Source organism: Ilyonectria robusta, assembly GCF_021365365.1.
Source record: "Ilyonectria robusta strain PMI_751 chromosome Unknown BGZ61scaffold_86, whole genome shotgun sequence".
In the NCBI taxonomy this organism is placed as follows: domain Eukaryota; kingdom Fungi; phylum Ascomycota; class Sordariomycetes; order Hypocreales; family Nectriaceae; genus Ilyonectria; species Ilyonectria robusta.
In genome coordinates this window covers 51,642-65,110 of record NW_025764520.1, presented here as the reverse complement: position 1 = coordinate 65,110, position 13,469 = coordinate 51,642, and the positions used below count along the sequence as shown (strand labels likewise).

The following is a 13,469-nucleotide window of genomic DNA, read 5'->3' as shown; positions in this document are numbered from 1 at the left end:
TTAATATGGGCGTTCTGAACGAGTCGCTTGTTGAATTGAAGAACAGAAGAGAGGGCAGGCTTGTCCTTGAACTGAGGGAGGAAGATATTGTCAAACCAGAAGTGGACAGGTAAAGATGGTTCCTCGTCGACGAAGGGGCGCAAAGCGACCTTCAGCAGCTCTCTAGCCAAAGACCACTGGGGCTCCTCGTCTTCGTCTAGAATTTCCCATGGGTCAGGCCTCGCAAGGAAGACGGTGAGACGCATCGAGATCTTCCGTCTGCTCTTGTTTTGGTTCTGTTTAGCCACAGCCTCACTAAGTTGCGACGAGCTCGCCCTCATGCCCCTCGCGATCCGACTCTGGGTAAGTTTGGCATCTCGATACACGGCGGAGGGCCGCGATGCTGCGAGGATACGGCCAGGGCCGTCTCCAGAGCCGGTGAAGATCGTCTGTGAGGGCGTGGAACGATCAGAGGCTGTTAGGTCGATAGACTGTATAGTGGAGGAGTTGGAAGCTGTCTCAACGTCTCGAAACGGGACTGGCGAGCTGTCGAGGAGGGAGATACTCGTGGGCCAACGTCTCCCGCAATATGGACACAAATTCGACCCTGGGTGGCTATCGCGAATGAAATCGTGGCTCCTTTGGTACGATTTAGGGGCCACGGTCTTCGGAACATCGGGACATATCTGCGATAGGACGTGATCGGGCATATCTACGTACAAGACAAGGTCAGTCGCACAACCTCATGATGGATAAACCCGAGGTTACTTAGGGAATGGATGGGGATAGCCTATAATAGCTATAGGGTGGCGATGGGCTGATTGACGCTGGTGTGGATGTGTGAGTGGAAGAATTGTGACGCGTCGCCAGGAATATCACGACATATTCCCTGGTGGAGATGCCATCTAATAAAGAGATACCTTCCGGATAGTGTGCGGCACTGTAGTCTTACAAGGGGCCACAAAATTACTAAGTATTTCAACATGGTTGAGGCTTCCCAAAAGGGTTATGTCACCCATGTGGTAATGTGCGACCGTACGCACGAGCCAAGTACGTCTTGCGGCGCAGCCGCAAGGATATGGGCCCTAGCCCGTGACAATATATATATAATAATAGAGTTCTTCAGCCGAGTTTGCCCCCTTTAAATAACTAATAAGTATTTAATTCATGAGTTTAAAAATCTAAGGAATGCGAATGACTATCTTGCCAGTGTGGCTCGCGCTCCACAGGTAATCATAGGCCTCTCGCGTTTGTTGAAAGTCGAAAACGCGGTCAATGACAGGCCGGATTCCATTGGCCTCAAAACAAGCCAGCTCCCACCATGGACTATGCGTCCAGCGTGTGGGCGCACTCATGTGGCATTAGAGAAGCTGCTTGGCTGGACAAGGCACAGATGATCGGAGCACAGGCGATCACGGGAGCTTTCCGGACCGTCGCAACGGCGGTGGCAGAGGCCGAAGCTAGCATCCAACCGGTGCAAGAACGGCATGCGCAAGCAGCAACAAGGTTCTGGATCAACCTCCGGACCCTTCCCAGGACACACCCGTTGGCGACACTGAAGGTGATGAAAGTGTGTCGCCGATTCGTGTCGCCGATGCAGAGGATTGCTCAAGTACAAGGGGAAACAGCCACTGAACGAATAGAGATCATTCGGGAGTACGCGTTACCGCCATGGAGAGACCGTATCCCGGTGTCGTGCGACCGTGACCGGGAGAGAGCGGTGGAAGAAGCAAAGAGGGTGGATGGCATAGTCATTGCCACCTGCTCCTCGCAGAGAGAGGGCATGGTAGGCATGGGAGGTGTCGTACGAGATACGGCCCTCAACAATGCCGACGAACTAGTGGCCAGCTACTCCATCACTCTTGGGTCGACGGAGGAGCTGAACCTATACATAGCCGAGCTGGGAGCTATAGAGATGGCGCTGAGATGCATGCCACTCGGACTGCGTCGACGGACTATAACCGTCGTGACGAGCAACCGTTCCGCACTAGAAGCCATACGGCGGCCGCGTCAACAATCCGGCCAACAGGCCATTCGGCAAATCTACGACCATGTCGGGCGCCTTGAAGACGAGGGCAACTCTCTCCAGATGATGTGGGTTCCAGCAGGCGAAGAAGACTTCGCACTAGGACCAAAAGCCAAAGCAGCAGCCCGGCGGGCCACTGAAAGAGACTGCAGACCAGATATACCACTGTATCAAGCAAGATCCACGAGGATAAGACTAGTCATAACCAAGCAGCAGCAAACAAGAATGCCGCCAGGAAGAGCTGGGAAATACTCGACGACGATAGACATGGCACTCCCTGGCAAGCATACCCGTACTATATATGACCTGCTGAAGAGGAAAGAAGCAGATGTGCTGATCCAGCTCCGCACCGGAATGGCAAGACTAAACAGCTTTCTGCACAACATCGGCGCAGTAGAATCGGATATGTGCGAATGTGGTCAAGCATCCGAGACAGTTAAACATTTTCTATTCAGATGCACAAAGTGGACAAAGCAACGGGAAGGCATGCTGAAATGCCCACAAGCAAAGATGGGAAACCTCTCGTTCTTCTTGGGAGGAAAGGCAGCGTCTGACGATGACAAATGGGCACCAGACATGCGGGCAGTACGGGCGACGATCAAATTTGCCATTGCAACGGGGAGGCTTGACATGGACCAGAAGCCTCAGGCACACTAACTATTCAGATTGAATCCTACTAACATCATACAGTCTCATTTTGACAGACCGGGCTTCAGCTGCTGAGGATAGGATGCTGAACACTTGGGGAAATTGGCCTTCAAGCAGGCCTGTCACGGCATATACACCAGATTGGACCAGTTAGTAAAAGTGAAATTTTGGGGCTTCGGGTGATTATGGAAGAACTGTACGAAACGAAAATAGCTTAGCGCAAAGGCCCTCTGGGGTGTGTCCCCCCGGGCGAAATAAAATCCTTACCTTACCTCTTCTACCTAACCACGCAGCACCAGTTGACGATCCTTCCTCCCCTCGCTGGCCCAATTCGATTCCGTACGCACACTTTCTCACGCAATACGGCTTGGTACACATCATCATGGCGCCCCGAGGCAACCGCAACCGCCCCAAGACCAAGGAGACCCCTGCTGCTGCTGATACGGCTGCGATCGACGCCCTACGCGAGGATATGGGCGAGCGCGCATTCAACCTGCTGCCCAAGAAGGTCCTTGACGTTGAGACCTATACTTTCGCGTACAAGACCGATAAGCCCGATACAAATCCGGAGGCCACCATCTGGGCTCTGATGAACGCTTTGAAGGGCAGCACCACCAAGGGCCAGGAAGCTGTTGACTCTACCAAGGTATGTCCTTTATCTTAGGCCTGTACTAGCCTGGTTGATCACGTACTAACCCGTATTAGACCCCACGCCTGCTGGAGATCCGCAGCAAGAAGGACAAGAAGAAGCTCCAGGAGACCCCGTACGTGATGAACTTCAGCAGCGGCCAGAATTGCGACGCTATGCTGCGTCATCTGTACGGCGACGAACGGGAGGGTACGGACCGTTGCTACAAGTGTACGAAGAACAACGGGGCCCTCAAGGGATGCATTGTCGCTGAGGGGACCCCGGCCTGCGCTAATTGCGACTGGAACCGATCTGGCGCCGCCTGCTCCTTCACGAGTAAGTACGCTGCAATACGTTCTCATTTTCTATACTGATTGGCCACAAGAGCGTGGTACCAAGCGCAAGGTTAGCGACGACGACGACGACGACGATTCCGACAGTGATGATACGGACCCGTTCGAAGACCTTGACCTCAAGACCTGCCAGAAGCTTGTGCAGATCTTCAAGGCAGCTACCAACCGCAAGAAGCACAAGAAAGGCACCTCTTCGAAGTCGGCTTAAGGTATTTGACCCAATACGTAAATGTACGAGCCTCTACTAACTCTTTTTTTTTTTTTTACCCGTAGTCCGCCTAGTCACTTCGCTCTGAGTTGAATTTTTTTTTTTTTTTGATTTACGAGGAAACGCAGAATACATTCGCGTATATTAGCGCACGAGGACGTACGGTGAACTATGATACCCTTTTCTTAGCTAGAGTCTGAAATCAAGTTTTCTTTGATCATGCTTTGTGTTTCACTTATGACATTTTGTTCAAAATCTTGTGGGTCTGACCAAGTGAGGCTAAACATATTATGCATGAGGCAATTTGGCGCCATACGATCACAAACGTAACAAACCCCCTTTTTCAAAATTAAATCGCGCAATCTCAACTCAGACTTCCTCTCTTTCCCTACGCCTACACTTGACTACGTACGGCAACATACGGTTCAAGATGCCTAGGGGTCGCCCTTCAATTGATATATCCCCATTTCGCCTTCAGATTCAACAATGGAAAAACGACGACGGTCTCACGCTCAAACAAATCGTACAGCGCCTTAATAACGAATTCCACATCGAAGTTCAACGTACGACTGTATATCGCAACCTGAAGATCTGGAATGCTTCCATGAGGCAGTATACCGAAGACTCTGAACAACTACGTGAGCGTATTAAAGACCTATTCTTTGATAAGGTCTTGAACGATCACTTTATGCTTCTGCAGCTTCACTCTGAGGGCTTTCTGATCTCAAAGACTGGCCTCTCACGGATACGGCGAGACCTAGGCCTTTGGCGGCGTCAAACCCCTGAGATGACTAGCGAGAGACTTCACGAATTGCGCCGTTTCTTTGAAGACGAGTCCGAATTACACACTAAGCTTGAGACCTACGGGCGCACACTACTCTACGTATATGTCCGTCGAAATCATCATATCTTGAGCCGCCGAGCCCTGTACTCATGCTTTCGCGACTTTTCCCCTACTTGTGTTACCGAACGGTGGAATACGATGCGATATCGCCGAACTGGATGGACTTCTCCAGGCCCCGACTTTATTTGGTCCCTTGATGCGTACGATAAATTGAAGGCCTGGGGCTTTGAGATCTATGCCTCCATTGACGCTTACTCACGGTTTATTACGTGGTTCTACGTGGGCATATCCTCTAGTACGTCACGAAGCGTTGTTGCACAGTATCTCGATGTTCTCTCGCAGCGGAAAACCATGCCAAATATCATCCGTTCCGACCGCGGCCAAGAGACAATCCTTATGGCTGGAGCACATTATTACCTTTCGAAGACCCGCGTACGCGCACGGGAAGGTATCCCACAAGATGTGCGCTTTCGAGACTGCTGGATCTATGGCAAAAGCACGCATAACGAAAAGATTGAGAGCTGGTGGCTTCGATTGAGTAGGGGTAGGGCTAAATTCTGGCGGGTATGTAGTATTATCACTCCGTTCGACCCTATGCTAACCTGAATCTAGGAGTATTTTGGTGAAATTACCGCACTTGGCCATTTCTCGAACGACTCCCTACCCGACCGTATTGCAATGCTCTATCTCTTCATGCCGATCCTGCGGGCTGAGTTTGCCGACTTCGTACTTACGTGGAATTCGCACTACATTCGCAAACAACGCAATAGGCCGCATGTGGTTCCTGGGCAGCCATGGACCCTCTACTTTCAGCCTACCGCACGGCAGGTTGAGAGCTTTGCAGAGGTTATCCCTCAAGATCGATTACAAACGCTCCAAGATATCTTCGACGGGGACCGTATTGATCTTGATGCCTACTTGCCAGAAGATACAATAGCTATCTGTGATCGCATTCTTAGAGGCCAGGAAGATCTGCCAAGAGATCCGCCACAGCAACCTAAGCTTTCAGCGTATCTATTCCTACGAGATCGTTTACGGCAGTACATTAGGAGTAAGCAGCAGCCAGAGCTGGCATTATTGGAGACGCCTACGGGTGGCCTAGACCGCGTACGTGATCATTTGGCCACTCACGATATCGATACTGCTTCGCTTTTGGAACGCATTGAGGAGGAAGAGATTGACTGGGGTGAGGGAGACCAACTATACGACTAGATGCATAACCAATTGTAGCAATTGAACTGAAACTAATCCCTATTCTTATTCTTTCCCCTACCAATCCGGACAGGAAGCCTCTTCTGAGGTGAGAGAGCCTGGGCCTCCGAGTGTTCATCGATATCACTCGCGAATGGATCGTCAAGGACGGCCTCAAAAGTAGCCGAATCCGCGTCATCTTCACCCGAAAGCTCAACCTGAATTTCAGCCTGAATATCATCCTTGCCCTCCAACTCCAAGGGGGTCTCAGCTTCCTCTTTTACCGGTATACGAGATAGCTTTCGTGGCTTTGATTCCTTCTTAATTGGGGATACGCGCTCTGACTTTACCGTACGTGAGGCTTTGCGTTTGCTAGAGCTCCTCGCCGAGGCTTCTGACTCTAGATCAGAGGGTATGCGATCAATCGCTCGCTTGTGACCACGTACGGCTCTTGACGGCATTGGTGACTCAATATCAGGCCGAGGCTTTACATTGAAGTACCAAAAGGTCAAATGGACCGTATCGCGCTTTGGGGCAAGCGAGATATTGCCCACACGAAAGAGGTCCGCAAACGAGGTCGTTTCGTACGCGGCATCAGAGAACTCAACGGGTCCAAAGGTAGCAGTTTGAGTCACTACGGAATGAACGACCTTCCATTCCTTAACTGCAAGCCTCTTGTCACACTGCTTGACAATGAACTCTATCATTGCGGCATGAGAAGGGAACTTTGCCCCGAGAACGATCTCAACATTTCCTGTACGCTTTCCAACGAGGTTTGCCGTCTTGTCGTATACTGGGGTTTCAACACCGTCAAGGACATTGTCATAATACCCATCGCACGACCAAAACGAAGCGTGCAATTCGATGACAATCTTAGCCGTATGGCTTGTAGCTGCGATGCTCCTTGACCGGCTTTCAATAGCTAGGTTCGTAGCGTTCTGATAGGTATCAGGTCTCGGTCGGGATCGTTGGGAAGGAATCGTCATCGCATTGCCTCGTTGGACTGTTGATTGGGAAGTAGGTGAATCGACTGTGAGGTCGATAGAAATAGGGGTAATAGGGCCAAATGATGATGAAGCCGTAGGGAGCCGTTGAGCGCAATGCGGGCAATAAAGGGCCCCAGGGAACTTCGTACGTATATCCACATGACGGCTGCGGTCTTTGGGACAATACTCTGTCGAAGTGGATGAAGGTGTATCCATTGTGTAAGAGAAGGATGATGAATGAACTTCGTTCCCAAATGGCCGCGTTTGTGGCCGAACGTAATATTTGCCTCAAGCAACCCTAACTAAATTAGGGTCACGCAATGGGCTCTCCCTGTTGAGGGATATTTTATCTTTACAGTGATATGCGTCCCCTATATGTGATTAAACAGAAGGATAATGGCACATTGGGGTTGCCCTAGTAAGAAAAAAATGAAAAGTTGAATTTTGGAACTCTGCCCCTTGTGGCCTTCCGTAACCGGTGCAGTTCGTCCATCCTTGCAACGGCCGATTACTCACTTACCCCGACCCCACCTGAGCGACGATCAAGGTCGCATGCATGATCGGAGCGAAGCAGATCTCACGGATCAAGCGGATCTGTCACCCAATCCCGACACAGCTACGCGGGCATGACCACAGGCACCGTGGCTTCCTCTTTCCAGCGATCATGGTTGACTATGTGCTTAGAACACTGTACTGTATGATACAGTACATACTGTAGAAGAAGGGGAAGAAGAAAGAAAAGAAGGAGAAGGACTAGTGGAGGATGGAGATGGAGAAGCCGTGGAGCTGAACACGACGCCAGCTGCCACGATGCAAGTTCAGAGCGATGAGCCGAATGATGGGCTCGATCTAAGCCTTTCCATCCCCTACCTAAGCTCTCTAGACGCTCTTGTCACATGCACCCAGGTGCCTGGCCAGGCGAACTGGTTGGAGCAGACACGGCCCTGGCCGCACCCGCTCCTTCTGCCAGACTGACTGTCGCCCCCCCCCTTCTCCCCGTGTCTCCATTTCGGACATTTTCTCCCACTCTCAGACACCCTCTCTCAGACACCCCCTCTAGACACCCCCTCTCAGACATCCCCTTCCGTTCCGCCATCCCAAACCCTCTTGCAGCATGTGTCCTCCTAGCTAACCCACCCAAAGTTACTACCTCCCCCCCCCCTAAAGTACGTCCACGGCGTAGGAGGCCTGCTCAGGATGCAGGCATCGTACAGACAACCCCACAGGCTTGGTCCTGTCAGAAGTGCGTGCCTTGTGCCCCGCCAAACCTCTGCTCCAGTATCTGATCAGCAGTATCTGATCAGCCTCGGAACCGGCGTCGAGGCCGCAAGTCGCGGACACGGGTCAGACAAGCGGCCGGGCTTCTTCAAGAGGCATTTGCTATACCGTCTGATCCGGGCATACATGTCGCTTCTGCAGGGCAAGAAAACTATGGACGACTTTTGACAGGGCCACCAAGACGTCCCTTCTCTTCGACAGGTGCATCCGCCTCGACGTCGTCATAGACCACGTAGCCCCGCTGGACGACGCGGGGTCGGTGCCGCGGCTAAAACGCTCCGTCTATCAGGACCGCCCTCTTCAGGACGCCATCTGCGCACTGGCGAAACGCATCGTCCGCGGCCTGTTCTACTTTAAGCTGGACGCCGTTCCGAGCCGGCGTGGTCCGCAGTTCCGAGGGTCGGGCTCCATCCGCTGCCTTTGTCCATGTGCTGACGAGGCTCTGTCCGCTCTAGTGCAGAAGCTTCTCCAGTCGTCGGCCGCGTTCAGGGTGAAAGGCTCCAGGGTATTGGGTAAGCTGTCGGACAAGTCCTTCTGGAGCTCCTGCGGCAACTTTGAGAAGAAGATCAAGTTTGCGAGTGGTCATCCCACCATCTCCATCACCCTGCAGCAGCAGGGGTCTCCGGAGCACCCGATCAGCGGTTCTCCGTTTCGTCTGTCGGAGGTGGTGGAAGCGCAGCAGCTGAAGGCACACTTTGGCCGGTCGGACCATCGAGAAGGCTGAGGTGGGGAGTGACGCGCATGCAAATACCGTCCCAGACACTAGACGACACTCCGCACGACACTACACCACTTGACCACCCTGCACCACCCTGCACCACACTACCGCATACGCACCTGGAGATTTGGCTATGAATAGTGGGTTCCGTGTGCGGCGTCTTTCTTCACCCGCTTGCCATCCTCATCGTAGCTCTCCGAAGCTGCGAGACTAGCGCGTCTCATTGTTTCATGCCATTGTGGACTCTCAAAATCCTTTGAACGATGTTTGAGATGGCACGACGGAACACATGTTTGTGCCGTCGCTCGCCTTGTCCGTGGCAGAGGCGGCGATTAGGCGATTGCAACGGACGATCGCGGCGCGATCTCGCGAAAAGCTTGTCACAAACAACTTGTCCCACTAGTGTTGATCCACCCGCGAAAAGGTTACCCACTGCCTACTTGTCTGGAGCGGGGTGCATGTGGATGAAGGGGTGTGTGCCGTTTGGTTTGTCGTTTGGTCATCGTCCGTCGTCGTGGAGGAAGACGGCACGAAGGCGAGGCTTAACTGACGACCCTACCCTACACCACAGGCCTAAGAAAGCATCCGCCACCTAAAGATCGGCTTGATATTGACGCTCGAATGATTTCAGCTGGAAGATGGCTCACTTAGTTGATTGTTCTACAGTAGATAACTTATAGTAGCGTGTTTATAGTCTTTTTAATTTTAATAATTTATTTTAATTTTTTACTTTATTTTCTGCTTTAGTTTTTTTCCTTTTCCTTTTCCTTTTTGTGTTGCCATTTGTGTGGAGTTTTCGCGACAATGTATCCACACAGTGACTGCATCTGTTAGATTGGATCATGTGCAGAGCATTGGATCGGGTGGTCATGTGATCACCTCCAGCGTGCACCCGATCAGCCGCCGAGCATTTGCCGGGCGCAGCCTGAATAGGAAGACGGTCAGAGCAGCCTATTGGCTAGGCGCCTCAGGCCCCCACTTTTAGTGGTAACTGAGGACCTTATTTTAGTCACGGCCGGGAGACCCGGCCACATACACACACAATACACACGATCAAGTTCATCTGAGTGCCACGCTAGCTTTCCGACAGCATCCTGCGGTGCTACAGTACAACATTGTTGATCCATCCGATGCTTTGTGATATGCGTGCGGGGTTTCCGCATGTGGGGGCGCACGCTCGGGAGTTTGCACCTTGCTGTGTGTGTGTGTGTATGTGTGTGTGTGTGTATGTGTGTGTGTGTGTATGTGTGTGTGTGTGTATGTGTGTGTGTGTGTATGTGTGTGTGTGTGTATGTGTGTGTGTGTGTATGTGTGTGTGTGTGTATGTGTGTGTGTGTGTATGTGTGTGTGTGTGTATGTGTGTGTGTGTGTATGTGTGTTTCCAACAAGAGAGAGTCTCCTTGTCAGGTCCGTGACGATTGTGAGTCACAAAGAACTGCCCCGTGAGCGGATCAGAATGTCAGGAGCGGGTAAGGTCTCGTGTGTGTGGGGGGTGTGGGGGGTAGGGGTAGGGGTATAGGGGTATGAATGAATGAATGAAGTTTATTCCGCCCGGGAGGACTAACCTCATAGGGCCAGGTGCGCTAGACTATTTACAGTTCTAAGTTTATTGTTCGCGTCTCTCAGAAGCCCCACAATCTTCCTCGTCCGCTGATCGGTCTCGCCTCGCTTGACTCTGTGTGATAAGCCTGCTTGAAGGCCAATTTCTCCAAGTGATGTATGTATGTGTGTGTGTGGGTATGTATGTGAGTGTGTACGTGAGTGTGTATGTGTGTGTGTGCGTGTGTGTGGAAAGTTTGTTCTCCGGCGACACACACAGCATTCATCCATGACTCCCAACGTGTCCTCGTCATTCTACCCGAGTTTATTTGTCCATACTTTTGACCTCCTCACCTGGTGTTTCTATCCCGTCCCCCTCTCATCGCGACGACCACACCACAAGTCATCTGGCCGGGCCTGAGCGATATCCGTAGCACTAAACGAGACTCGCACATTGTCTGACTAGTTGCAAGGTCAGCCGTGATGAGACCAATACACCAAGACGCCACCGGTCGGGTTTCAGTAGTCTGCAAAGCGTTCTGTCGGAAGGTGGCAACTTAAGGAACTATTCGCAAGACGAGTCGTCGGCTACTTTGCTCGTCTGCTTGTTCGTTCGCTCACCTGCGTACTGTATGTATTCACAATGAGCGAGCTGGCATATAACTGTTCCACGATCGTCTCGACCGATTGCCGTCGGGCTCAGTGTTCTTGTCAATGCCGCTGTAGCGTTCTAATCTACAGACCTGGCAACCATGGACCCGATGGGTGGTCACTGCAACAATGGACCCCTGGCAAATACCGGGTTCCTGTCTTACCCAACTTACCCGCCGCCCCCGCCGCCCCCGCCATTTGACTACATGTCGCCCTGCCACCGTACCCCGGATTTCTGGGCTGGCTATCCATACGGCTGGGCAAGGTCTCCATGGTCTCCCAGCAGCAACCCTTACCCCGATCCAGGTGGGCCCCGCCACCAGCCTCCGGTGCGCGGAGATCAGGTCGCCCCGTGTCAGATTCCAGCGCCTCCTCCATCCGACGTGGGCAGCGTCGTGCTGGCAGCGCGGTTGAAGGAGGTCTCCGCAGATACATGGAGAATATGAGAAGCGTTACAAGCCCGTCACGGTGGATGCTTTGAGGATGCGGCTGAGTCGGCTGAAGAACAAGCACTCGTGGCTCAGACAAGCATTTCTATCGAAAGCGTGTCCGAAGGGTAGAAGGCAAAGCCAGAGAAAAGCAGAGCCGGAAGAAAGTAAGCAGACCCACCGCGGGTCTCCGGAGGGAGGTCTCGCGTAACTGTCAAAGCACCATGGTTCTTTGCTGGTGCACCCTGCACAGCTGCAACCTGACCAGCCTGGGCTCAACATCAATGCGTGTTCTGGTGAAGGCGATTATCTTGTCTTAGAATTCGCTCCAGTGTCTTTCGCCTCTTTCGTCGCTCGAGAGACAACATGATGTCATTCTTTGCTTCGATGAGAGGTTCGAACAATTGGCGACATAGATCTATGTTGAGCTCCGTTTTTTGACGGAATCAATGGCTATTCCGATCCATTGGTGGCTGGGATGTGGATGTCTTCTTGTCAATAGCTTTCGCTGGTTAGCGCTAGTTTTTCTTCTTCTTCAATCAATACAACAAGCTCATTTCAACACTCTATTGTCCACCGAACTGGATCTGAAAAAAGTCCACAGCAAACGATAATCTGAGTTACATATGTATGCAAACTAGCGATCAGTATGTACCATCTCGACACCTCATGTCTTCCTAGATACGTCTTAGCGCAGAGCTTTCACCAAGAACACGCACCGCTCAGGGGCGCAAACCAGCAAGACCAGTGCCTTGGCTGAGCTACTAGGATGTGTCCATACAAACGTAAAGCGGGAAGAGCGTCATGGACGGGGCTGCGTGCGACTTCGACCACACTTCATGCGCCGCATGGCACGAGATAGCATCGCAAGCAATCCGTTTCTAGCACCTACTCGGCCTGCGTTGCCGGCACCGCAGATGTTCCGAACCTGGATGCGTTTGTTCTTCCTCCCGTCCCTTTGTCGACACCTTCAAACGCTCAGATCAAGCACCCTTGTCCCTCGTGTCTGGGGCGAGTCGCCACCAAGGTGGACCTCAGTCGGCATTTACAGGCCCAGGGAGTACTTCTATACAAGGCCCGAAGAACCATACGAAACATCAGTAGCAGCGACGGCTGACGTTCGGGTCTGAACAGGCTCGCTACGCATACATTATGGACCCCAAGATCTTTTAGATGACTCTCAAGACGATGCGACGGAACGCGAACTGCACCATCGTACAGCACGTATCCGGGGCAGCCACGCGAAAAGCTTGTTACAAACGAACTTGTCCCATGTTGATCCACTGCCGGTACGTCCCTCTTCTTCCCCACGTTTCCCTTTCATGTTCTCGACAAGGTGGGGAACGACGGACAACGGACGACGAACACACACTAAGCGACACACCAAGCGAACAGACATACACACACACACACACACACACACACACATACACACTAGGGTTCCGTTTTTGACGGTCAAAAACGGTATTTAACCGTCAAATACCTAAAGGGGGTTTTTTGCAGTAATTTACGTCAAAAACCCCTCCCAATTTAGGCTTAGCGCTTAGAATTAGTTGGTACACGGAATAGGCTTAGTGCCTCAAATCACCAATGCAGCGCACAAATCGTCACCAAATTCCCTTCTTCGGGGTTGAAAAGTAAAGGACAATGTAACTTGTCACGGGCCGGATGAGATCAACTCAAGAGGTAATGCCACTGTATTGCGAGAATACTACGATGGAGAGGAAAGAGAGAAAGCGGGCAGGCGCGTAGACGCGTAGACGCGTTGATAGTCCCTGTGGCCTGCCCCGTGCGCCCTAGTTTCATATCGACCCCACCCTGGGTCCAGCACTCCGGATGTTCCCGTCACATAACTGTCAGAATGAGCAACAAAGGCTGTCGCCCTATGACCCATGGTGTTTATGAACACTTTGTAAGGAGGCTCAAGTCGGTCAAAGATAATCCAGCGGAACCGATAGTTATCAAAAACTGGGAGACAGTTGATGTTGCTCG

The 13,469-nt window shown here is 52.0% G+C and overlaps 4 protein-coding genes across 4 annotated transcripts; 3 read left to right on the top strand and 1 right to left on the bottom strand.

The window, feature by feature from the left end:
• Positions 1-5,930: 5,930 nt before the first annotated feature.
• Positions 5,931-7,324, bottom strand: BGZ61DRAFT_595065 (uncharacterized protein; the record flags this gene model as incomplete). Its single annotated transcript, XM_046256875.1, has 1 exon — positions 5,931-7,324. The coding sequence occupies exon 1, from the start codon at positions 7,077-7,079 to the stop codon at positions 5,931-5,933; it is 1,149 nt and encodes a 382-aa protein (XP_046093605.1). The 5' UTR covers positions 7,080-7,324.
• A 435-nt stretch (positions 7,325-7,759) lies between these two features.
• Positions 7,760-8,025, top strand: BGZ61DRAFT_469076 (uncharacterized protein; the record flags this gene model as incomplete). Its single annotated transcript, XM_046247920.1, has 1 exon — positions 7,760-8,025. A coding segment is annotated over one exon (266 nt), but the record flags the coding sequence as incomplete, so codon positions are not given.
• Positions 8,026-8,060: 35 nt separating this feature from the next.
• BGZ61DRAFT_542021 (uncharacterized protein) lies at positions 8,061-8,865 on the top strand (the record flags this gene model as incomplete). The annotated part of the gene is made up of 2 exons (XM_046255123.1): positions 8,061-8,206; positions 8,313-8,865. The coding sequence occupies 2 exons, from the start codon at positions 8,061-8,063 to the stop codon at positions 8,863-8,865; spliced, it is 699 nt and encodes a 232-aa protein (XP_046093603.1).
• A 2,285-nt stretch (positions 8,866-11,150) lies between these two features.
• BGZ61DRAFT_542020 (uncharacterized protein) lies at positions 11,151-11,495 on the top strand (the record flags this gene model as incomplete). The annotated part of the gene is made up of 1 exon (XM_046255122.1): positions 11,151-11,495. The coding sequence occupies one exon, from the start codon at positions 11,151-11,153 to the stop codon at positions 11,493-11,495; it is 345 nt and encodes a 114-aa protein (XP_046093602.1).
• Positions 11,496-13,469: the final 1,974 nt, after the last annotated feature.